At 57.5% G+C, this 25,805-nt stretch overlaps 1 protein-coding gene across 1 annotated transcript in view; it reads left to right on the forward strand.

The window, feature by feature from the left end:
* Nucleotides 1-11,668: 11,668 nt before the first annotated feature.
* Nucleotides 11,669-25,805, forward strand: part of GLI2 (GLI family zinc finger 2) — a gene marked incomplete at both ends in the record, with an annotated part of 165,889 nt that continues 151,752 nt past the window's right edge. The window contains one exon of the mRNA XM_081095474.1: nucleotides 11,669-11,804. Coding sequence (XP_080951600.1) covers nucleotides 11,669-11,804 — 136 coding nt within the window. The remainder of the gene's footprint in view (nucleotides 11,805-25,805) is intronic.

Below are 25,805 nucleotides of genomic sequence, written 5' to 3' on the forward strand. Positions count from 1 at the left end.
GCTGTCTTGTTCAGTCTCCCACAGGCTTCCTGTTGGGGCTGGCCCCTCGGCACTGCCCGGGACAGGTTTTGTGCCCAGTGGGCAGGTGGATGGATGGTCTTGCCCAGGCTGCAGTGATGGTAACATGGAAACTTTTGAGCGGGGCCCTCACATGTCCAGGCCTGTGATTTTGAGCCTCACCTCAAGGGAGGTGCTGTTGCCATGCCCATTGTACAGGTGAGGAAACTGAGGCTTCGGCCTGGGAAGCTGGCTTTTTCGATAGCTCTGGGTGGAGCCGGGATTTGAGCGTGAGCTTCCTTCTCCAGCCGGCGCCCTGTGCTCTCGCTGAACTTGCCAGCGTGCGGGCTGCTGCTGTGCTGGGAGGGTGGTGACGCTTCAGGAGGAGCACAGGAGCGCCAGCAGGACCCGGGGGGAGCGCATCGGGGCAGCATGCTGGGCTTTCAAGCCTGGCTCTCCCGGGCAGCGCAGAGGTGAAACTGTTCTGGGCAGCGAAGCATGGGGATGCAAAGGCCGGGGCACGGACCTGGCCCTGGTCTTCAGAAAATCACCTCCAGTGCCAGTGGCGTGTCAAGCACGAAGCAGCTCTTACCTGCACCCTCCCAGAATTAAATAAAAAAAAAAAGAGCCTCCTGCCAGCTGCAGTCCTCCCGATACCCACCTCCTCCTACCAGAGGCTCTGGCCAGCAAGTCAGTGAGTCGGGGGTCATATCTGTGTTTCTGCACAGCGGCAAGCCCAGGGGCTGGGCAATGAGGGAGCATCCTTACCTAGAAAGTACACCCAGGGAGTGCTAAGGTGCACCTGCTGGGAGAGGGGTTTTTGCATGGGGCCCACCCCTTGCCACAGCCAGAGGGTGAGGGCTTTGCGCCCACCCTCCAGGCCTCTGGTCCAACGCTCCTGGAAGCAGCTCGGCTGTGGGAGCCAGGCTAGCCGGGCAGTGCAGCAGAACGTCCAAGGTTAGGAGGCAAGAAGGTACATTTTTCATAAAATCAGTCTCCCCAGCCTGCCCTCCCCCCAGCTCCCTTCAACCTGGTTCTCCTTTCTCCCCCGGGGAACACTCTCCTCTCTTTTTCTCCCTCCAGAATGTGGCAAGGGCACATGCTCATGCCATTCCTGCCCCCGGGGCACCCTTCCCTCTCCTCTCTGTAGGCCAAGTTCAAGGCCTCTCATTTCCTACCTTGAGAACAGAGGGCGGGTTGGCTGGTCACCTGGAAGTCCCTTCCACGCCACAGGCAGTTGCCCGCCCTCGTTGAGCCCCCAGGGGCTTTGGGTCTCGCTCCTTGGTTGATGTTAGCACACGCTGCTGTAGCCTCTGGTGAACTGTACGGACCGTACCTTTTGACACCCCTGCAATATTCCTTGCACGTCTACATACGCAAAAGCGTCCGGCTGCGATGGGAAAGGTATACAATGCGTGGGCTTCAGAACCCAGAAGACCTGCCTGGCCACGTGTGAGCTCTGTGACTTTGGGGGGGTCACTTACCCTCTCTGGGCTTGTTTCGTTGTAAAGTGAGGATCACGATCTCAGCTCCTCTGGGTGACCTTGGCAGGCAGTGTGAACCCCAGGAGAGGCGCTGGCCTGGTGTGGGCGGGCACCCACAGGTGCTGACAGGCTCCCGTCTTTTCTTTCTCTGCTCCCAGTGCAGGGGACAGCCCTGGGCAGGGACGATGGGGACCCTTCTTCTGAGTCACACAGGATGGAGGGCGCCAGGCGGTATACCATGGGGGACTTGAGAAGAACGCTATTTCCTGGAATTGTCCTCACCTCCCGCCGGGCAGCAGGTGGGCAGCAGGCTGCGTGCCAAGCCCACGTAGAGACGGGCCTGAGCCATAAGGAGCAGGTGCTGTGTGCCGGGGTTCCTGATCACCGTGGAAGGGAGCCTGGGGTCCTGGCCTGGTCACACATGGGCTGGCCTTTTCCTCCAGTGTGACCAGGCCAGGACGCCAGGGCTGTTCTGCAGGCTCTGGTTCCCCTTGCTGGTCCTTTCCCCAGGGGCTGTGGGGAACCCTGGCCTGGGTGGTGCCGGAGGGGCCAGCGGAAGGGCCGAGCCAGGGGACAGGTCTGTGACAGGCTTTCCCGACCCCTCCCTGGTGGCGGGTCAGTTACAGTTCCCCGAGCGCTCCTGGGGCCCCTGTCGGCGCTGGTGTCTGGGTTTCCTCGGAGCTGGTGTGCCGCTGGCCGCCCGGAGCCGTTCACATGGGCTTCGGTTTCACCTACGGAGACAGGCAGGTGGACAAGAAGTGGAAGCAGGTGCAGCCTAGGCCTGAGGGCCCACCGACGGGTGTGCGGCCAGCGGGGGCCCCTGCTTTCCCCCCTGGGCCTCCCCAGGGAAGTGGCCTTTCTCGGGGAAAGGTGCCTCCTGCAGCGGCCCGATGTGGGGGGCTGCTGCTATAGTACATGCCCCCGACTGTGCTGGGAAGGGTGCACCGTCTCCACCCTGGGAAGTTGGCAGATGCTCCAGATTGCAGGGAAGAGGTGGAGGCTCAGAGAGGGGGCATCATAGGGCAAATGGGCACACAGCTGCCGTGACTGCACTAGCCCAGGCACAAACAGCTCTCCCTTGGGAGAGTAAATGCTCACATATTTGCAAACGGGATTTTTCTGACCCCGCCATGAAGGGCCAGCGGAGTGTCCCAGCGAAGTGCAGTCCCAGGGAACCCTCCTCGCCTCACCCATTCCTCTTCCTCCTGCCAGGTGGAGTGAGCGTGGGCTTGGAGCCAGGTGGGCCGGGGGGCTGGATTGCAGCACGTGTCTGCTCCCTCGTGCCTCCAACGCGGACGTCAGCCCCCTTTGTGTTGATGTGTTGGCCTTTGCACCGTGGACTGCTGTCCCTTAGGCCGGAACACACTTCAGAACGTTCGTTTTACAGATGGCAGTACTGCGGTATGAAACGACGTGGTTGGCGTCTGGCTACTCAGAGAGGATATGGGACGCGTCCTCGGGACCTTGGGGCCGGCAGAGACTGAGCGCCCTCCCCTCTTTTCAGTTATAAGATGTTATAATGAAATAGCATAAATATAATAAATAGTTATAATAGCATTGGCAATGCTCCTCACTCCAGGCTCGTTCCTGTGTTTTATCTCATTTCATCTGAAAAATAACTTTGTGATAAAGGCAGGGCGGGGGTTTATTATCGCCAGTGTATGTGTGTGTATCTTTCTACACATCCATGTGACCGTGTGCATCTCTTATGCAATGGTGTGCCCACACGTGTGGCCGTGTATGTGAGTACATGTATGTGTGGCGTGTGGCCATGTATGCATGTTGACTGTGCATGTGTGCCCAAGAGCACAAGCATGGCTGTGGATGTGGTCTGTGGGTGCCTGCATGCATGTGACTGTGGATGTGGTTGTTGCTCTACGTTGTGTGTGCTCTGTGTGTGCCCATGTGTGCCTGTGCGTGTGGGGCCTGGGCACGCATGCCACATGGCTGAGATCAGAGAGGAGTGAGGACGTGATGGCTGGGAGGCTGGCTCGCTGGGAGGCAAGGCTGCGGTCTCCTGGAGACTGACCGGCCTGGGAAGCCGCTCCAGTTCCTGACTCACTCGTTAGAGGAGTTCAAAGAAGCCAGGTGGCGGGAGGTGTCTGCGATCGCAGGTTTCAGAGAGATTCGCTATTCTGCTCTGATAATTAATTTATTCTTCAAGTCAGTCTTTTTCATCGGAGTTCTTAACCTGTTCTGTGCCGGGGACTCCTCCTGGGAATAAGGCTGTCAGTGCTGAGAGCAACATCCACAGGAGCCAGGAGTACTGCCTGCCGGGAGCAAATGTCACGGCACCGCCTCTGTGCTGCAGGCATACATGTGCCGGCAGCACCGGCACCGTCAGGGGCTCTGACGACGACCTTTGGTGCAACGCCGTGGCGAGCAGGTGCGGGCACATCTGTGACTTGTGCTGGTGGCAGGCTCATGGGCACTGCAGTTTGGTGCCCCCGTTCATGGCTGAAGGAGACACCAACTTCCAGTACCAAGTGAATGAAGATAAACATTTATTTTTTCCATTCAGCGGAGGCAGCCTTGCTTTTTAATGGGAACTTATAACTTATTTGGAGGCTGGAAGGGTCCTTATGCGCACCCGGTGCAGCTGTTCTTAAACCTGCCAGTGCATTGGAAGTAGCCATGGGACTCTGTAAAACATGTCGCTGTTTGTCCCCCACTGTCCACCCAGACCCCGGGAATCAGATCTCCAGGAGGCCGCGGAATGCCTTCTGAGGTTCTTGGTGCTGCCCGTGCCCTGCGGTGCCGAGGACCAGAGGGCAGGTGACTTGCGTGCCCTCTCCTGAGGGTGAGGGTGCTCCTGGGGGCTTCGGGTCCATGCCCCTCCCCTTAGCGGAACCGGAAGCGTGGCTGCATCCCCCTCTGTGAGCGCAGACCTGTTGGAGCAGTGAGTTTCCTCACTAGAGAGGGTGTTCTCTCCTCCTGCCCCCTGAACGCTGTTCCCCCGACTCCTCCTGTCCTGGAGGCTCTTGTGCGGTTTGTGGGACGTAACCCTGCACAGACCAGCAGGCCCCCTGGCTGTGGTGTGGGAGCCCTGAGCTGGAGCCCCTGCTGTTCCCTGGGGCCCCGGTAAGGCTGTTGATGCGGCCGAGACATCTGCCTCTGATCAGAGGAGCTTCAGAGAGTGAAAGTGGCTGCCTGGTGTTTACCCAGAAATTGTGCTAATCCCGCTAATGCCTGTGATTTGCAAGCCTCTCTCTGTCTCTTGCCTTCCTCTCCTGGGAGGGGTGGGTGGCTGATCTGTGCGAGACAGGCCTGTGGCACGGGGCACTCAGGGTCCCTGGCCGGGCCAGCTCCCTGCAGGCCTTCCGGGCGCCCCGTCTGCTCCTGGGCAGCCTGGGGAGGGGAATCTGGTGAACACCCTTCCTCCCACACTGTTCACCTGGTCCTGGGCTGGCCTCGCCCTGAGGCCTCGGGCAGCTTTCTGCCCAGCGCCCCTGGCTCTTGACCTGGCCCTTCTGCCTCCTCCGTGGAAAGTGGCGCCGGGGGCAGCTCCTTCCTCTGTAAGAATCGGGTGATGACATCACTCTGACAGCACAGCACGGAGTGTTGGCCTGCAGGAGCCTCAGCGGCTGTTCCCCACCATCACAGCCTTTCCCTCCTTTTCTTTCCGACCTCCTCATGTCTCTTAGAAGCTGACACAGTCCCTCCCTTCTTGAGTGTCTTTCTTTCCTTGGAGTCCCTGACACTAAAGTGAGGGCTCAGAGTTATTGGCCTCAGCTTTCCCATCTACGTTTGGGGACACCCCCCAGGAGCCTGGGTTTGGTCACATGTGCCAGCCCTGTGGGTGCCCTCACTCTGCTGGTTTCTAGTCCATTGAGCCTGTGCCTTCCAGATGCAGGTCTGGTCCCTGCTTCCATTTCATTAGGTTCTTTTTCTGGAGGTTTCTTCTATTCTTTCATTTGTGACATGTTTTTTGGCTCTGCATTTTGGCTGCTTCCCTGTGTGTGTTTCTATGTATTAGGTAGAGCTGCGATGTCTCCTGGAATTGGTAGCGTGGCCTTGTGTAGTAGGTGTCCTGTTGGGCCCAGTGGCTCAGCCTCCCCAGCTGGGCCCAGGCAGTGGCTGACTTTGAACCTCCCGGGAGACCCCAGAGCCAGTGCACCCAGTGGACAGCTTCTGACCATACCAGATTACAACTCTACATACCAGATTACAACCCAGGGGCCTAGCCCTGCTCTGGAGGCGGTCCCAGTCTAGCAGAGAGCCAGCTAGGTGCATAGAAGATTGTGATCAGCTGTGCAAGAGGTGCCCTGATGGTGGGGGAGTGTCCAGACGCAGGGAAGGACACCCAGTTCATTGGGGGGGGGGGGGGCGGGTGTGTGGAGCCTGGCCAGCGCAGCCTAGTGCAGTGTGAAATGACCTCCAGGCCAATGGCTGTGAGGAGCAGCTGCAACGACAGCGGAAGAGCTGCTGTGCAGGAGACACGCCTATGGAGTAGGACTTGCTTCCGTGGGACTTTGGTGCTCACTGAGTCTCCCATGAGCACCTGCCCAGCTGGGCCTGGGGACGCAGGGATACAAGGCCTAGCCCTGCCCTGGAGGAGGTCCTAGTCCAGCAGAGAGCCAGCTAGGTGCATAGAAGATTGTGATCAGCTGTGCAAGAGGTGCCCTGATGGTGGGGGAGTGTCCAGACGCAGGGAAGGACACCCAGTTCATTGCGGGGGCGGGTGTGTGGAGCCTGGCCAGCGCAGCCTAGTGCAGTGTGAAGCACGAAGCTGATTTGCCTATGAAGAATTAGCGAGTGAAGAGTTAGTGAGTAAATGTGTAACTCACACGCAACCCCTGCCCCACCCTGGTCAGCCTCAGCAGACAGGTAGAGCCAGGGTTTTGCAAGCAGCCTGGACAGAGCCGCAGCATTTGCCCAGCCCTTGGCCGGCGGTCCCTGTCCATCAGTCCCCCCACCTTGGGTTTGGCTCTCGGACAGGGGCCATGCTGAGTCCTGCTCCCAGGGCTTCCTAGACTGGCCCAGTGCCTCCGTATCTGAAGGGTTCAACAGCCAGTTACTCCAGGGCCTGCCAGGGAACTCTGCAAAACCCTTTGCCCTGCAGGATCGCCGCTCGATCGGGTGCCCACTGTGGTGTTTGTCTATGGGCAAGTTACTCAGCCTCTCCGGGCGTCGGTTTGTCCCTATATAAAATATTGTAAAGTGCTTGACAGCTGGTAAACGCTTGTTAAAGGTTTGTTGTTCTAGCTGTTATTTTGGTTTTTGTCCTTATTTCCAAATTCAAGGTGTGTTTCAAAGTTGGGCCTAAATTCCTTCACCTGAGCCCTTGGGAGGGAAACCTATGCTGTTCACAAAATTACTTGTACTTAAGCGCTGTGATGCCTCAAAGGCCCCTCACAGCCTTTGACCGGCGTTCCTGAGCAGTTGTTCCATGCCAGCCTGGCCTGGAGGGGTGATGAGTACAATAAGGGGGTGTCTGGTTGCTGCAGGGTCCAGAAGTTGAATGGCCATGACCTGAGAGGAGTGGAGGGCTTCCTGGAGGAAGGGACATCTGAGTGGCATCTTGAAGGAGGAATAGGAGATGGTGAAGAGCCTCTGGTTGGTGGCATGGCTTGAACAGAGGCCTGGTGGTTTAAAGGAAACTGAGTGTGAAGAGGAGGTGGGGAGAGGAGGCTGCAGGTAGATACAGGAAGACTTTACCTGAAGGCCTGGGGGCTCAGCAAGGCCTTGATCCAGGGGAGGGATATGGTGAGATTTGTTTTTTTTTTTTTAAATCTTTATTGATGAGAGTATTACAGATGGTCCCCTTTATCCCCCCAATTGCCCCCCTCCACTGAGTTCCCACCACATCCCACGCCTTCACCTCCCTATTGTCTGTGTCCATGGGTTATGCACATGTGCATATACTAGTAATATCTTCGCTACCCACTTCCTTCTGAGATTGGTCAGTCTGTTCCATGTTTCCATACCTTTGGTTCTATTTTATTCATAAGTTTATTTTGTTCATTAGATTCCTTGTTCACTTATTTTTATCTTTAGATTCAATTGTTGATAGGTATGTATTTATTGCCTTTTTATTGTTCATGTTTGTTACCTTTTTCTTCTTTTCCTCCTTCTTCACTTTTCCCTTCCCCTTCCCCTTCCTTTTCCTCTTCTTCTTTCTCTTCCTCTTCTTAAAGAATACTCTTCAACATTTCATATAATACTGGTTTGATGGTGATGAACTCCTTTATGTTTTTCTTGTCTGTGAAGCTCTTTATCTGACCTTCAGTTCTAAATGATAGTTTTGCTGGGTAATCTTGGTTGTAGGTCCTTGCTATTCATCACTTTGAATATTTCTTGCCACTCCCTTCTGGCCTGCAAAATTTCTGTTGAGAAATCAGCTGACAGTCATATGGGCACTCACTTGTAGATAACTGCTTTACTCTTGCTGCTTTTAAGATTGTCTTTAACCCTTGGAATTTTAATTATGATGTGTCTTGGTGTGGGCCTTTTTGGGTTCATCTTGTTTGGAATTCTCTGCATTTCCTGGACTTGTCAGGCTATTTCTTTCACCAGGTAGGGGAAGTTTTCTGTCATTATTTCTTCAAATAGGTTTTCAATATCTTGCTCTCTCTCTCTTCTTCTTCTGGCACTCCCATGATGCGAATGTTGGTACACTTGAAGTTGTCCCAGAGGCTCCTTACACTAACTTCATATTTTTTCTTCTTTTTGCTCTTCTGATTGGGTATTTTTATTTCCTCATCTTCCAGATCGTTGATTTGATTCTCAGGCTCCTCTACTCTACTGTTGAATTGCTGTAAATTATTCTTTATTTCAGTTAGTGTATGCTTAAATTCTGACTGGTCCTTTGTCAAGTCTTTGAAATTCTCACTAAGATCCTTGAAAGTCTTATTAAGTACCTTGAAGCTCTCATTAAGATCCTTGAGCAGCCTTATAATCATTGTTTTGAACTTTGTATCCAATAGTTTGCTTGCTTCCATTTCATTAGGTTCTTTTTCTGGAGGTTTCTTCTATTCTTTCATTTGTGACATGTTTTTTGGCTCTACTTTTTGGCTGCTTCCCTGTGTGTGTTTCTATGTATTAGGTAGAGCTGCTATGTCTCCTGGAATTGGTAGCGTGGCCTTGTGTAGTAGGTGTCCTGTAGAGCTCAGTGGCTCAGCCTCCCGTCACCTGAGCTGGTCACTCTAGGTGCACCCCTGTGTGAGTTTTGTGCACAGTCTTTTTGTAGTGGAGCCTTGATCGCTGTTGGTGTCACTGGGAAGAGTTGACCTCCAGGCCAATGGGCTGTGAGGAGCAGCTGCAACTACAGCGGAAGAGCTGCTGTGCAGGAGACACGCCTATGGAGTAGGACTTGCTTCAGTGGGACTTTGGTGCTCACTGGGTCTGCCCCTTAGTGTGTCACTTGTGGATGTGTAGAGTTGTAATCTGGTTTGGTCAGAAGCTATCCACTGGGTGCACTGGCTCTGGGGCCTCCCTAGAGGTGCAAAGTCAGCCACTGCCTGGGCCCACCTGACAGGAGCTACAGAGAGATCTTCAGATGGCTGCTACTTGTATTGGGTTTGGAAGTGTTCAGGTAAGGCCTGGCTGCGAAGCAAGGCAGGCGGTGCTAGTGCCAGGTCTTGGGCCTCTTGTTGATAGGTATGTGGCACACTGACGCCAGCTGCTGCTTGTTCGAAAGATTTTAGGAAAGTCTCGAGATCTGGTTTTGAGAAAGGGTCCTGGCTGTCAGATGGACGGTGACCTGGGGTGGGGGCAAGGTGGTGTGGAAGGTGCCCAGGACCAACCCAAGATGGAAGAACACTTGGTACAGAGTAGCCAGCTGGGGGAGGCGGTGCTGGTTAGGTCTTTGGTGGTGAAACGATAGCATTATAGCTGATCATATGTGTGGGGGACTGGGGAGGAGGAAGGTGACTCAAAGGTACAGCTCAAGTGACTGGGGCCAGGCTAAGGGAGCAGAGAAGGTGGAGCAGGCCCGGGCCATTCAGACAGCCAGAATCGGAAAGAACAGATTTTACAAGTAGCCTGGAAGGATCAGGTAGTGATCCCGGAATCTTGAGACCAAAGGGAATGCCATCACTTACCGGAATTCTCAGAAGACGTCTCTGTCCCCCTCCGCCATGGGTGTCTGGACGGGGAGTTTGAAGGTGGCGAAAGCGGCCAGGCTGGTCTGTGCAGACCACACCAGGAGGTGCTGCTCGCTCGGCCAGCCAGCTGCCCTGGGAGCCGTCTTGCGTGCGCCACACCGTGCCCTCGTGCACTCCAAGTTTTACTTAGAAAGACACCGAGTAGGGTGCAGATTTGAGAAATGAGATTCTGGATCCTACCGGTGTTGTAGCCTTGAGGCCCCAGGGATGGAGTGACCACTGCCTTCCGTTCTGCCACTCTGTGGTCCACGAGCCCTCTACCAGGGCGGTCCCTTCCATGGGCTGCGGACCCGTCCGCCTCCCTCCTGGACAGCCACTACCGCCTCCTGAACTCCTTCCAGTTGTCACCCACTTTCTTTGTTTCTTTTATGGCAAAGCTTCCTGAGAGATGGGTTCTGTTTCCACACTCATCCCAGGCCCTTCCTGACCCCACCGGACCCTGGTCACCCCGTGTGGCTGAACCTGCAGCCTGACCTCATCTTCCTAGTCTTGACCTCATTTCCTGTGGCTGAGCTGATTGTTCCTTCCTCTTCCTGAAGACATTTCTCCTGGTGTTTGGGCTTTCCCTCCTCCCCTCCCCTCACTGGCCATTCCTGCTCACTCTCCTTGGCCAGCTTCTGATCTGGAAGCATTGCCTGCCCTGGGCCCACCATATTCCCATCTCTAGCTCCCACTCCCCCGCTGAGCTCCAACCTGCATCTCCAGCAGTTTCTGGGGGTCTTAATAGGCATCCCACAGGTTCATGGCCCAACCGCGCTCCTGGCCTCTGCCCCGGACCTGCTTCCCACCCGGTGCTCCATCTCAGCAATGGCACCACCGCCCATTCATCCAGCTGCTCTGTCAAAATTGGAGCCATCTTTGACATCTCACTATTTTTTGAAAAATGACTTTCACATTTCTATTCTGTGACATCTGATACAAACGCTGAGTCAGCCGCATGTGCGAGTGATGAAGCATATTAGTGAAGCGCTTGCTGTGACCCACCGCCAGCCGGGAGCGTTCCCGTGCCTGCACCCCTGGGTGCTCCTCCCTAGCCATGACCCCTCTTTCCGTCACAGCCGCGCCCAAGCTCTCCCAGGTCCTGTTGGCTCTGCCTGCAGAGGCATCCGCGGGCCACCACCTCCCTCCAACCCAGGCCACCACCGTAGCTCCCGGGTCACTGCAAGAGTGCCCCTTCCTCCCAAACTTGCGCTCCACACATCAGAATGACCCCTTTTCACGATGAGTCACTTCCTGTCCCCCCTCCAGGGCCTGTGCTCACCTCCTTGCTGCTGCTCACACAAGCCAGTCCCCCCACCCAGGCCCTTGGTTCTCGCCTCTGCCCCCTGGCTGTCCTGGGCTCCTTCTGACCTCACAGCGGCAAGCCCCTGCACCCTGCCCCCCATTCTGCCACTCTGCTTTCTCTTCCCAGGCCCCTTCTCTAGCTGGAGCTAAATACACACTGACTTCCCCTACTTAGTATTGTCTCTGAGTAGAATGTAAGCGCCATGGACTGTGTTGTGTCTTCTGCACCAGGCACGATGCCGGCTGCATGGTAGGGGCTTAAAGATCTATTGACTGAGTGTGTGTGAGTGAACAAATGATGGGAAATGTGAGGATGAATGAGGGAGCGGACGTGCACATGAATACATGAAAGATGGAGCCTGGTGGGCAGGGAAGGGCCAGGAAACGAGGGCTTTTTTTCCTGGACCCCCGCGTTGTTGTTTCCCGACTTCTTTTCTTTCCTGTGACTCTGAGTTGGAGAACACTGATGCTGGCTTCGTGTCTCAGCGCAGTGCCCTCGCCGCTCACCACTCGGCGGCAGGAAATGACTTGTTGCTTAGGTTTTAAAATCTGGGGTAAAAATAATGAAAACGTGCACCTGTTGTCCGTGAGGTCGTTCCAAGACCAGATGAATCTCAGAACTAATAATCCTCAAAATTAATTAAACCCTCCTTCCCAATTATGAGAGAATGGAGCGGGTTGCTGTCGCGGTGGCGGTGGCGGGGAATCTGGGTCGGCGCTCCCGGCTGGGTCTGGGGCAGCGTGGTGAGTGTCTTTGTCTTCTCTTTAGGGCTGCCACCAGGACCATGAGCAGCTAAGATGGACACGTCCGCCTCAGCCGCCGCGGAGAAGAAAGAAGGCAAGAGTGCGATCCCGGAGGGCGCTGCTTTCCCCGACGCCGGCAGGAAGACCTCTGCTCTGGCCGTGGCCGCGGCCGCGGCGGCTGCCCAAGGAGGTACTTTCTATTTTGCACACTTGCAGGGCAGCAGGGGTCTCCTTCATTAGCCCGTTAGGGTTTAATTGGACTGGTGGCCCACGTCATCGGGCAGGCGTGCTGGGTTTATGGAGGGTGAAGAGGAGGGCGCCCTGCTCCCGGATCCTAGGCACTGTGATGGGTGCCTGCAGGCTTTCCCGAGGTCTGGCCACCCTGATCTGTGGCAGGGGGGAGGAACGGGCCAGCTCAGACTCCAGCAGGAGAGCCTGAGAACTCAGAGGGAAGGGGGGAAGGGAGGCCGGGGGCTGCTGGGCAGCCCTGGGGTGTGTTCACTTGGCACATTTGAGATGTGCCAGACACTGCTCCTGCCTCTGGCCCGCAGGGACTCTTTTAGAAGTAATTGTCTCTTGATCCCTTCTGGCTGTAATTAGAGGGTCAGGTACAGAATTTAGTATCCTTAGGTGAATTTCTGGCCAACTTAATTATAGCAGAAGGATTATGGAGCCACAGCCTCTCATTTTACTGCCCCGGAGAGTAGGAGAGAAATACTCTGCTTTCCACTGGCCGTGCCAGCGCCCCGGTGGGAAAGTTTGGCGGGAAGGCGAGACCTCCCCTTGTGTCTGCGCCGTCCATCTGGAGGCCACAGAACTATTTCTGTCTCCGAGGAATGGAGAGACTTAGATTTCTTTTCTTTCCCTTTTATTCAAGTGCATTTAGTCACGCCCTGTTGCTCTCGCTGCTCAAGCACAGCTCGGCAGCAGCGGGAAATTCGCCGCGGCCAGCGGGACGGGCGGGTGGAGTGTGGGCGTTGCCCCTCACTTTGAAGTGAGCACAGATGGGTCGCTGTCAGAGTGCAGGGCCCGGCCAGGAAGTTGGGCAGCACAAGGGTCTGCGTTTCGAACCAGCGCTGGGATGGCGTGAACAGGGCGAAGGTCTGAGTTCCTAACTACCTCAGATGATGTGGGGGCTGCTGTCCACGGGTCACGCTGGCGCAGCTCGGGGTTGGAACTTGGGGAATCGCACGACACTGGGAGGACTCTCATGCGGCGTGGTGTCCAGGAGGCAGACGGAAGGGGAGGGCAGGCCAGCGCCAAGAGCCTGATGGTGGATTGGAGGCTGGCCTCCCGTCCCGGCCTGGCTGTGTCTGCACCTGGCCTGCTCCCTCCTCTGGGTCAGGGCCTGCCCTGCCTGTGGCGACTCCAGCTGTCCCTCTGCCTGATGCACAGGCCCAGGCCCCTGAGGCCTGAGGGAGCTCCAGCAAGCGGCTCAGCGTGTCCCCGCTGGGCCCTCAGCTGTTTCTCCCTCGCCAGGGCTGAGTGGCTTATGAACTGCCCACGTCATTTACTGCCATTTACTGCCGCATCATAGTAGCAGGGAACAGACTTAGGCAGTAGCTGGGCAGTAGCTGGGGGAGCCCCTCCGGCATGAGACCTGCTGTCACCAGTGGTGCAGCAGCAACAGGAGCTTGAGGGGTCTGACCTGAGGCGGGGCAGGCAGCTGCCGAGAGCTTGGAGTGCAGCAGCTCCACCAGGCACCTACCCTGCTCCACCCACCTACCCTTACCTCAGGGGGCCGGCGCTGCCCACCCCCAGAGGCCCCTGTCGCCTATTGCCCAGGGGAGCCCTCCCGGGATGAGTTCCAGCAGAAGGTGGATGTAACCTGTCAGCCCCTGGCAGGTGGCTTGTGTCATTGGAACCAGCCCACCACGTGGCTCCCTCTGCCCCCCTCCGAGCAGCTGCCAGGGAAGAGCCCTCCTGGAGTCAGGGAGGAGTGGCTGTTCCTGCATGGAGCCAGCAGGGCATCTGGAACAGGTCCCTGGTGCCAGGGGACCGTGATGCCCACCTTCTGCGGATGGCGTGCGGAGCGCCTGGTGGTGTGGCCGGGGGGCCCTGGCTACGGTTCTAGGTCAGCAATATCCCTGGGTCCCAGTGTGACAGCCGCTCCCTTCTCGGGGCCTCATTCTCCCACTCAGGGCATTGGACCGATGTCTTTGAGGCCTGGTGACACTGGAGCTTTATTGCGTCCTAGCAGAGGTGGCCGAGGTGCTGTGAGTGACTCATGGCATCCAAAGTCTCACTCAGGCCCCTTGGTAGCCAGCTGATCTCAGCACAGTGGGAATGAGAGAGTGTGACGGTCTGAGGGAGCAGAGGGGACGGAAGGGAGGCCGTGTCCTCGGAGGCAGAGCTTGGAAACCCCGTGTGGAGCTCCTGGGTATGAGGTGGAGCCGTCTCCTTCACAAGCAGTGGGAGCCTCCCCTTTGCCACCTTTCCACTGTGTGGGGGAGGCTGACGTGAGGTGGGGAGGAGACTTGCTCAAGGCCGCCAGCCGCTCCAGCAGAGAGCGGGGTCTGGGGCTCAGGGCACAGAGGGGAGTCTCCTTCCGGTATGTGCTTTTAGACCGTATGAGGCAGGCCCAGCCTTTCCAGGTGTGAAGTATGAATCATACATGTAGCTGCTCTGTGGTTACAGCAGACATATAATGTGCTTCCGCCTGCCTGGCTCAGGGCACCTCCTGGGTGGTAGCTGCCCCTGCCGTGCAGCGCAGGGAAGTGGTAGGAAGCAACCCAGACTGCAGCCAGGTCGCCTGACCCTGGGCAGCATGTGCCTCCGTTTTTTCATCTATAGAATGCACATAATAACAGCACCGACTTCAGAGTGTTGTCAGGATTACTTGAGGAGCACCTGTAAAGTGCTGGGCACATCAGCTCTATCTGAGGTCCAACTTAACTATGAGCTTTCACCAGTTTTTCTCTTCTCGGTCCGTGGGCTGTGCCTTAGAAAGTCTGCTCTTCACTAACCCTTGCTAGCTGACCCATTGGGGCCAGACAGGTGGGGGAGGCTCTTATGTCCGGTGTCTCCCCACTCGGGAGTGGTGGAGGGAGTACAGGGCAGGAGATCAAACCTGGGCCGCAGCCCTTTGCCGCTGGGCCAAGGCTGCCCTGGACAAGAGCGCTTGGCGGCCCCGGGCCTCTTGCACTCATCCTTCTGCCCTGCACCCTGAGGTGGAGCAGCCCAGAGGTCTGAAGCTGGCCTCGCCGTGGAATCTCAGGAGACAACTGTAACAGACGCAGATCCCAGGCCACCCAGACCTGCGGAGACAGGGCCTCCCGGGCCGGGGCCCGGCCACGTGCATGTGTGACAGGCTTCTCACCTGCTACATGCAGCTGGACTGGTCCCGGGACGTGGCGTGACCTCACGGTCACAGGGCTGAGCACAGCGTGACTCTGCAGAGAGCTCCCTCGCTGCAGGAGGCCTCTGCGCCCCCGGAACCCGCACCACCACTGTTTTGTTCACTGGCTCTGCGGCTTCTTGGCAAGTTTCTGTGAGGTGCATCTTTGCTCTGCGGTGAGGCATCACGTCTGTCCCGGAATGCTTCTCAAATTCAAACACCGGAGTGTGTAAACAGGCCAGAGCGTGAGCATTCCTGCTGAGACGCCCGGGGCTAGGGCTCCCCGCGCCATGTGGCCTCACCGTGTCCTGCACTGATCAATGCCTCGAGCCTCTGGTGTCCTTGCCCCTCTCTGTTTCTGTGCCACCCCCTCCCCCACCGTGTGGGCAGAGCAGTGTTTGCTCACCATTGTGCCCTGCCCCTGGTAATGATGGTTAACGAGGGGGTGAATCTGACCCTATCATGCCAGGTGTGTGCCCGGTGGGCTGGTGCAGCCAGCTGCCTCTGCTGGCCCTGCGGTCCCCTGGCACAAGGGTCATTGGGGCTGGCCTGATCCTTGGCCCCTTCTTCCCTCACGAGATCCCTGGAACTTACCAAGTGGGCCGCCTCCCTGGCTTACCTGCGCTGCTTGGCTGGGGCCACACGCTCTTGCCTTGGGCTGGAAATGCACTCAGATGTGACTAAGTGGTCAATTATTCTTATTTAAGTGATTTTCAGGATTGCCGCTGATGCTGCTTCTGAGCTTGTTTGAACAGCCCAGCCACACGGAACAGCCAGTTCCCTTCGGACTTTTTCTGGAGAGCAGAGCTCAGTTCCCCAGCAGCTTGGCATACCCAGGAAACGGGCACAGCGTGGTGGACGGGCGTCTTCTCCGTGGGTCTGAATGACTCCTGATGGCACGCTGGCGTGGCCTCGGGTGCTGAGGGATGGAGGCCTGGGCGCAGGGGGAGGCTGGCACTCCTTCCGGTCCACGGCAGAGTACACGGAAGGGACTGGCTCTTCCCAGCTCCCCGCCTGTTAGCTGTGTGTCCGGGGGCAAGGCAGCTCTCGTCTCTGGTCTGTGAAAAGGAGATAATTCCTGGCTTTGGTGAGGTGGTGTGGAGAGTGGCTAGAGGGCTAGCAGAGTGCCTGCCGAGATGGGAAGTAAATGTTAGTGACATAAACTGGGCGAGCATTCCTTCCGCATAGCCTGGTCTCACGCACGACACCGAGACCTCATGCCCTAAATGCCACTCAAAGCTGCCATCCAAAATCAGACCGGATGTCCCTTTTCCTCCAGCATAGCAGACCCCTCCCCTCCCCCCTTGGCCCTGGGAGACCCTCCCCGCCTGGCTTCTCTCCTTAGCCGAGGTGGCCGGCATACCTGTTGGACGTGGGACCCACGCTGCTGTGTTCTGTGGCCCGCACCGGGAGCTGGCAAGCTCTGCCCACGCGGAAGAAAGCAGCCGAGGGCAGGCACAGGGCTCCTGCCCCTGTTCTCCCTGGGCCTGGGCCTCAGTTCTGCTTCATTGTGTCGCGCATGTTAAACTATTGCAGTGTTGGGGGGGGGGTGGGGGGGGCTTTGAAGCTATTTCCAATTACAGCAGTCCCCCTTTATCTGTGGCTTCACTTATCCGCAGTCAGCCTCAGTCTGAAAAAATAAAATGGAAAGTTCCAGGAACAAAAAAGCAAGTTTTAAGTTGTGCGCCGTTCTGCATAGGGTGATGGAATCTCGTGCTGTCCAGCTCCATCCCTCCCAGGACACGAATCATGCCTTTGTCCAGCCTCTGCACGCTGTCCGTATCCCTGCCCGTAGTCACTCCGCAGCCACCTGGGTTACCCGATTGGTTATTGGAGAGAGAGAGAGAGAGACCATATTTCACGTACTTTTTATTGCAGAATATTGTTATAATTGTTCTATTTTGCTATTAGTTACTGTTGTTAATCTTGTTGCGCCCGATTAAAGTTTATCACAGGTCTAATTTATGTATGTATGAGAAAAAGCACAGTGTTCATAGGGTGGCCTCAGGTATCCGCTTGGGTCCCGTGGGTAAGGCGGACGGCTGTGCAGAACTGGGAGGAACTTTAGGTCATCTCGTTCGAACCTGTTCACTTCACAGATGTGGAAACCGAAGTCCAGAGGTGTGAAGCACAAACAGCCACCTGGTGACGCCCCTGGGACCGGAAACGGATCTCCTAGCACCTGCCCAAGGGTGGGCACAGCTGCCCCTGGCCCAGCCCCCTCCTGGCCCAAACACCAGCTCCCCAAATTGACAGTATTTATGTCAGAAACATTTTCCTGATGTTTGGTTCTGTCAGAACTAATTTTAGCATTTCTCAAGCTCGGTAGAAATATAGCCTCATTACTTTGATGTCAGAGCATAGTTTACTATTAGTATATTCTGGGCTTTATCATGTTAGTCATGTTTAACACGGCTGCACCAGGCACGCACTATTAAATCTGGCTTATTTTACATTCCTGTCCGGAATTATTTATTTGTAACAATTTCCTCTCTATCAAAAGACACAGCTAATGCTGTGTTTTAATGTGTTATTTACACACAAAATAACCTATTTACAACTCAGTATGCGCCGGAGGGAGAATGGATGGGCCCGGTTTCCTGCGTGCTGTTATATCGGAGTTTAACAATCTGGTTTGCTAATAGAACCATTTATCATGGGGGGGGGGGTAATTTATTTTCTGTTTGTGGCCAGGTCTCACCGCCTCTGATCTCAGGCACATTTTGAAGATAATGGAGTCAGGCCTGGTGTTGGGGTGGATGTGGGACACCTGGAGGCATCGGGGACTGAACACAGCCCTTTGGGCACGGGAGCTGGGCCTTCCGCGATCTGCAGGGTCACCCCGCCTCCCCTCCCCCATCTTGGCTAACAGAGAGGAGGGTGGGTAGACATTGGTGTGGGGAGCAGCAGGGTGGCCCCTGGGGAATGAGGAGGGCTCCAGCCTGAGAGGCAGGTGGAGCTTCCAAAATCCCTCCCCACCTCCCCTCCCCGCCTCCCCTCCCCGCCTCCACTCCTCAACCTCCCCTCCCCACCTCCCCTCCCCACCTCCCCTCTCCCTCTCCCCTCTTCACCTCCCCTCCCCAGGCATCAGGGAAACAGCCAGAGAGGTTTAAGGCAGATGCCTGCCAAGTCAGTTAGCTTGAAAGCCCAACTTGCAGTGGGAAGGGTCCAGGCGCCACAGGGATGGGCAGTGCTGTCTGGGGACCTGGGGGGCTGGGTGGGTGGGAGGGAGAAGCCTCCTGATTGCCCTGGAGTGAGCCCTGGGTGGCTGGGGATCCCAGGTGGGTGTAGCCCTGAGGCCATGTAGGCTGAGATCCTGCGGCTCCGGAGTCTGACAGTGGTCACATCCCTCCCGACTGTGTTGGTGGTGAGGAAAGCAACAGGTGCTTCAGCTAGAGGCAGGCAGGTGGGGTCCGCATCCAGGCATGAGTGTGGGCTGCCCTTACCTCATCTGGACACGGGGCCGAGGGAGCTCGCCTGGCCAGCTCTGCCGAGGGTGGGTCTGGAATGTGGGCGACCGGGGCTGCTGCCATGGTTCTCATTGGAGAAGGCACCACCTGCCCAAGAGGGCCTGCGGCAACTCCTGGCTGTATCTTTTTAAAAACATTTTTATTGATTTCAGAGAGGAAGGGAGAGGGAGGGAGCGCCTAGCAGCTCCGCTCCTAGGTATACACCTAAGGCCATGGTCGGCAAACTGCGGCTCTCGAGCCACATGCGGCTCTGTGGCCCCTTGAGTGTGGCTCTTCCTAAGCCTTAGGAGTACCCTAATTAAGTTAATAACAATGTACCTACCTATATAGTTTAAGTTTAAAAAATTTGTCTCTCAAAAGAAATTTTAGTCGTTGTACTGTTGATATTTGGCTCTGTTGACTAATGAGTTTGCCGACCACTGACCTAAGGGAACTGGAAACGTATGTTCATACAAACAGCCGTGTACAAGTGTTTACAGCAACGTTATTCATAATAGCCAAAATCTTCACCTAAGTGCCCATTAACTAATGAATGGATAAACAAATGTAGCATGTCCACACAGTGGAATAGTATTTGGCCATAAAAAGTAATGAAATACCGAGACATGTTTGGACTTGCAGGAGCCTTGATAACATTATGCTAGTGAAAGATGCGGACACAGAAGACACATACTGTATGACTTCATTCACGTGGACCGTCCCAGACAGGCAGATCCACAGGGACCGAAGACAGATCAGTGGGGGGGGGGGGGCGGGGGGGGGGGGCAGGAGTGACTGCTCCTGGGTATGGAATAGAGCTCCGTTTTGGGAGGTGAAATGCTCGGTAATTAGATCGTGGTGATGGTTGTACCTGTGAATACACTAAAACCTCTGAGTTGTACACTTTAAAAGGGTGAATTTTATGGTTTGTGATTTATACCTCCGTTTTCATAAAGAAGCGAGAGAGGAAGAAAGGACGAAGGAATAAAGGAGGGAGAGGTGAGGGAGGAAGTTAGGGAGAGGGAGAGGGGAGGGAGGTCTGTGGCATCGGGCCTGGCCTTGCCGTGGCCCAAAATCCCAGCCAAGTCCCCAGGCTGCGTGAGCCTCGCTGCCCCGCAGGGCGGCCCTGGCTTCCCTGGCCAAGGAGCAGCTTTCCGGCCAATTCCATGGGCTCCAGAAGCTCTAGAATAGCGAGTGGAAGGAGGGTGTTTAATGACAAAGTAAATAATTGCATTAGGGGTGCGAGTGTGGGGGGAGCTGAGTAAATCACTCGGAAAGAGCGCTGGCCTCCGCTAACTCCCAGTTGTTCATCACCCCATTACGCCCTCCCTTGGTCCCTAAGTAATGGATCGTGGCCGTGGCGTCCGGGCTGCAGTTGGGCCGGTGGAGAGAGATGGCCTGCCCGAGAGCCGGGACGGCCAGCCCTGCCGCTGCTCCAGGTCTGGGAGGCGGGCTCCTTGCTCTGCGGGGAAGCGCCCCGGGCTGGGGACACCGAGCTGGACAGGGTCAGATTCTTCTATGCTTCTGAGTGGCAGGGGTCTCAGGGGCCACCTGGTCCTCTGAGGCCCAGAAAGGGGCACGGCTGCCAAGGCCACCCAGGGGCATGTGCGGGAGCCCAGGGAGAAGCAGACCGGATTCCGCAGCCCAGGCGCTCTCCCTGCCCACAGGCTGCCGGCGCGGTGGGCCGGAGAGCCAGTGCCCTTTCCATCCCTCAGGTGATGCCACAGGCCCCTCAGAGCAGCACCCGCGGAGGGCGTGTGCCAGGCAATTGCATCTCCCGGGAAGTGGCAGGGTTGGCACGTGAGGGTTGCAGTTGTTTGCACACACACACACCCGCCTTCCCTGTTCTGGCCTAGAGCCCCGGGTTTTCCCCCTTCACTTCCCTGTCCTGCTGCCTCCACCCCATGGCCTCCACCTGCCCTCAGTGCATCCCAGCTGGTGGCTCTAGGAGCCGCTCCTCTCCCTGCCCCATGCCCGCCCCTGAGGCTGGCTCCATGGAGGGTGGGCAGCAGCCAGGGTTAGGGCCGTGCCCCGGAGGGCCATGTGTGATGTCTGAGGATCCAGGAGGGCGGCAGGCACAAATAGCCTGAACGGACGGCTCATCTCCATAGAAACAGCCAGGACGCTTGTTAACGAGTGACAGAAACCCACCTAGACCCCCTGAAGTACATGGAGTTCTTAGCACAGGAAGCCATGGCCGCTGCAGCTGAGGCCCTGGCGATGCACCGAGCACTCCACACTCGTGGCTGGCTTCCTCAGGGCCATCTGGGTAGCCTGTCCTCACCAGGGGGCGAATGTGGGCCCAGCACCCTGAGCTCTGATGGAGAAGTGTCTCTCTCCAGGAAATTCCAGCATAAGTCCGGGAGTCTTATTGTCCCTGTGAGCCAGTCACTGAAACCATGCCCGCCATACCCGTAGGGGCTGTGTGATGTTGGGCAGCCAAATAAAAGTGTCGCCTTCACTGCAGCCATTGGGAGACCCCAGGGAGGGCGGCCCTGTGGACACGGCGGTGGGCGGACCCTGAGCCCCAGCTCTTTAGAAGCCGTGATCACGGCTATGGTCGCGCTGACCCTGGCCTCCTCTTTTGGGCTGAATCTGGAGTGACCAGGCCTGCTCCTTCCCTCCCTCCTGTCCTTGTGAGTGCCCCCGAGGGAACAGGAGTTCCCCTGAGAGGTCCCAGCGCCACCGAGAGGCCCTCAGAGGAGGGACTCGGGGGAGGGTCCTCGGAGGGGGCCATGAGCCCAGACCTGGGGTGTGCATGAGATGGCCGTGTGGAGGGCGGGCAACAGTGCGCCTGCTTGAGAGGAGGTGTCGCCCCGAGAGTAGAGAGACGCCCTTGGACAGGGAGGTGTCAGCAGCCGTGGGAGCCTGGGATGCACTGCCGAGGGATTTGGGCTGTGGGACCTAGGGAGCCATAGAAGGGCTTCGAGCAGGGGAGGGATGTTTGGAATAAAGTCACTTTCTTGTTGGGTTGACCTGTCCTGTGACAGGAGGCAGTCCAGCTCCCCAAATGCCATGCAGGCGATGCTGCCGGACGGTGCTGCCCTTCAGAAAAGCATCCCTCCTCTGTCCTTTGCCCTCCCTCCCTCCCTCCCTCCTCTCCTACCGTCCCCGGATGTGTACTGAGGGCCTACTGTGTGCCGGGGATGCTCTGTCACTAGGTGGCTGCGGGAACACGCAGGAAAGGGCTCCTCTTCCTGGAACGGACAGTCCAGTTGGCAGAGACAGCCAAGTCCCCAAATGAATGGGCACGCCATGAGAATGTCAAACGGGGGCTCTAGCAGGCGGGGGAGCCCTGGGGGGCTCGGCCATGTCTCTCAGGGCTGTTACAGCTGCCGCCTCTTTCAGATGTGCTGCGAGGAAAGAGGCGGAGCTGGCTCAGGTGGTCCTACGATGGCGGGACGCACCGGCTGCAGCGTGGGTGTGGGGACTTCTCAGGCCCTTCTCTCTGTCCTGAGGTTGTCACTCCACAGTGGGCCCTGGGGCACTTCCAGCTCCTGGGGACACTCTGGAGGGACCCCCTGGTCTCTGTCTGGGATGCCGCCCTTTTCGTCCTGCAGGCCTGTCCCCTCTCTCCCTTTCTGGAAGGTTTCCTCCTGGGCTGCCTGCCCAGGTGTGGCCCCAGGTCGGCCCAGGGCACTGCCCCCTCGCCCGGCCTTCCTGTGAGTGCTGTTCTCCACTCCTGCGTGCGCTGAAGGTGAGCCTCCTCTGACAGCAGCAAGAGCAGGTGAGGCCGGAAGGAATGGTGGCTCTCAGTGACCCCCAGGCCCTGACCCGAGGTGAGGGGGGCTCTGTGGGCCTTGTTCCGCGGGGGAGGGGAAGGAGCTGAGTGTGGGAGGAGCTGAGTAAATCAGGCCGGACCCGCTACTTCCGAACTCCAAGTAGCAGACACTGGTCCTCGGATCCTTGGTGGTGGCGGTCACCCACGGCATTGAGGCCCCGAGGAGGCCCACGCCAGCTGCTGGTGACATCCCAGGGGGTCCAGGTGAGTGCCCAGGTGCCACCGTACAGACGTCAGAACTCGCCTGTTAGGCCTTGTCTCCTGACACTGACCCCATGTCCTGGCTGGGCTGTGGGTGGCCAACACGTTGTTTGTACACGTATCTCTAAGGAGGAATCGGAAGTTTCTGGGGTCTTAAAAAAACGAAACAAAACAAAAGGCAGAGTCCATGTTTCCTCTGCTGTGATCCTAGGAGCTCGCTGGCTTTTGGGGGGGAGGCAAGAGCGGCCTTTGCAAGTTCTTCCCCAGGAGGTGGGTGGAGTGGGCCCACGTGGAGACACAGCCCCCACACGCCCGTGAACCCCCCTGTCCAGAAATGTGCCAGCGGCTCAGGGAACAGCCTGGCCCGCAGCTGTGTTGTTCCTGGGGAGGCAGGGAACCAGGCCCAGCGTCAGACTTCCCGCTGGTGGCAGCCTGGGGCAGATGGACACCCCGGCCTCGCACCCGCCTTTGCCATTCTCATGCGTGGTCTCCTCTGTACAGCTGTCTCGGCCCTTTGTGCTCAGATGCCCCTCCCCACCCGTCCCGCTGCCAGCCTCTCGCAGCCTCCCGCCTTTCCCGAGCACAGTCTTGCTCCCAGCAGGTCACAGGCTGGGGGCACTGGTCTTGAGGAAAAGGCCGCCCAGCCTCCTGGCCATCGAGGGAAAGTCTCGGGCTGTGCCCTGCTCTGAGGTGACGTGGGCACGTGGCGTCTTAGTTCTAGTCTGCAGGAGCAGGCGCCCAGAGGAGGGCTCCTGATGTGGTTATCTGGAGTGTGGGCGGGGGCGGGCAGGGGACAGGAGAGGGAAGGCACTGGTGAAGGGCACCTTAGCGGGTCAGTTACCACCAAGCCTGCAGGAGTTCCATCCCGGGCAACTCCAAGCCTGTGAGACTCTGCTGCCCCAGGGGCAGGGAGCCCGGGGCTGACCCCAGCTCCTGCCAGGCCTTGCCGGAAGGCACTCTGTGGGCAGAGTGGGCCTTGGAGGCGGAGAAAACCGCAGGCCAGGCGCTGCAGGTGCTAGTGTTGGAAGTGGGGTGCACCGCAGGGGAGAGGGCGCCGAGCAGAGCGGGAGCCGAGGCATCAGCAAGGGTGACAGGTCGCGATTCCGGTGTTAGGAAGCCTTTCCGGGCTCTCTGGGGTTGCTCATTTGAGGTGGATTCCGCCGGCTTGAGGACAGATGAGTGGTGCAGTGGACGCTCCCCGGGGAGCAGGCGGGCAGCCCGCTGTGGCCGGACAGCTGGCCTGGGTGGAAAGGGTGCGTCGGGTCTGTGCTAAGAGTGGGTTTGATGGGGAAGAGAACAGAATGGGACAGGACTGCTGCTTGGAGAAGGGGCCAGAAATGGGCCGGAGGGTTCTGAAGGCCCCTTGCTACGTCCTCGAGAAAAGGGCCTGTGTCCTGTCTTCCCGGTCGGCCAGTGCCCGGGGGGCCGGGGACGCCCCTCCCAGCTGGCGGGAATGGAGGAAACAGCCCCCGAGCCCCAGGGGCGCCTGACTTATAACCAGTCACTGAAAATATATGCAGCGGAATGAAAAGCTCTGCTGGTGAGCAGGCTCTCGCTGGCCATTGTAAAGATAAGTAACAGCAGTTAGAAGGCCACTTAAACCCTTACCTTTGGGGCAAAGAGGTCTCTGCAGACAGTACGTCTTTATTGGGAAACATTTACTCATAAAAGCCACAGTGCAGCCTGGAGAGAAGGCATCTGCCGTTACAGAGCGCAGTCCCCTGTACCAGGAGCCGCATATCACCACAACCAAATCACCACGACCGAAAGCCGGGAGAGCGGGCGTTAACCCCACTGCTGCCTTCCCGCCCCCCACCAGCGAAGAGACCGTAACTGTCTGCGGTGGCCCCGTGGCTCCACGAGCCAACTCCAAGCTCTGGGCACACGTGTCTCCTGCCCACCTCCCCGGCCTCTAGTGTCCCCGCCCCCTGGTGCCTGCTTGCTCTCCTGCCAGGCCGCCCCCGCATGTCCTCTCAGGGCCATTGTCCATGCCTCACGCTCCCTCGACACCCAGCCTCGTGCCAGTCCTATCACGGGAGCAGAGCCGGCGAGTGGCACAGGCAAGGGTGTGGTGGGCCCAGCCCACCCCAGCGGTGAAGCCTGACGTCTCAGCCTCTGGTGTGGGGCCCAAGCTGCTGTAGGTCTGTGGGTCGGACCAAGGGGAGAGCGTGGACCAACCGGGACCCGTGGGGACAGGCGGCGCCCACGTCTGCTCCTTCCGTTGGCTGCCACTTTCCATGACAGAGCGGGGGCTGCAGAGGAAGCCTCCCTCAGGTTCTCCTGGCCCAGGGCTATGCGGGCGCCAAAGAGCCCGGCTGCCACGGCTCCAGGGAGGGCCGCAGGGTGGCAGTGACATGCCAGGCCTGGGTGGTGTGCCTGCTGCTCCCTTAAAAATGGTTGAGGACCCCAGAGAACTTCTATGTACACGGGCTACTGTACTAGAAAAGTAAAGAGAGAAAACTTTAAGTATTTTAATTCTTAACTCATTGGAAAATAACAATAAGTCCCTTATTTTTACGAAAAGTAACTTTTAAAAAACGAGAGTGACAATGGGATTGCACTTTTATAAACCTCCCTCATGTTGGCTTAGTGGGTTCTCGGTCTGCTTCTGCACTGTCCGTTGCCGTCTGGTTGTTGGTTGGAATATGTGGAGGAAGGCTGGCCTCACATAGGCTACAGGTAGAAAAGGGGTGACATTTTAGAGGCCTTTCCAGCGAGTAGCTATCCTTCTTCGATACTACACCAGAACACCACAGGTGCTTGTTTCTTAAACGAACAACATGGAACCTGAAACCGCATCAAAGACCTTTCTGTGTTCTGTCCATTACCGTCCGTGGGCCAGCTCCCACACCTTGCAGCTGGAGAGTGGTTTCCCTCCTGCGGTATTTTATGCCATTACACGCTGGTCATTTGGAAATACTGGCTGTCGGAGAGGTGGCGATTTCCAAATGCACAGGGACAGGCGAGAGATGAGTCGCGTCTTGGTATCACGGAGAAGCGCAGGGACAGTGCCCTGCCCTGATGGAGGACCCCTGCTTTGCCACGCAGGGTTCAGCTGTGACAGCCCACGCCAGAACCGTCCTGGGAAAGGAGCCCTTGGGAATGACGTGTCAGCTACACCAGCACCTCCACGGTCCCTCCCAGAGCTCCGGCGGCACCCCTCGCTCCCACCTGCCCTCTGGCTGTCCTTCCTCGCTCCTCCTCCTGCTCCCTTTCTTGGCAGAGCTGTGTGTGCTCCCGGTCCATGAGGACCCTGCCCTGCCCATCGCCCAGCGACTGTGAGGGCCGAGCTCCCCGTGCTGCCCAGTGCCGTGGGCGGTCTGGTGGTCTTCACCCTCTCCTCCCAGCCTCGCCAGTGCTTGCCACCCTCCTCCCCATCGGCTGTCCTGCCACCTGGCTACAGCTCTTTGGGAGACAGGCTGC

This window comes from Myotis nattereri (assembly GCF_964212035.1).
Source record: "Myotis nattereri genome assembly, chromosome: 7".
In the NCBI taxonomy this organism is placed as follows: Eukaryota; Metazoa; Chordata; class Mammalia; order Chiroptera; family Vespertilionidae; genus Myotis; species Myotis nattereri.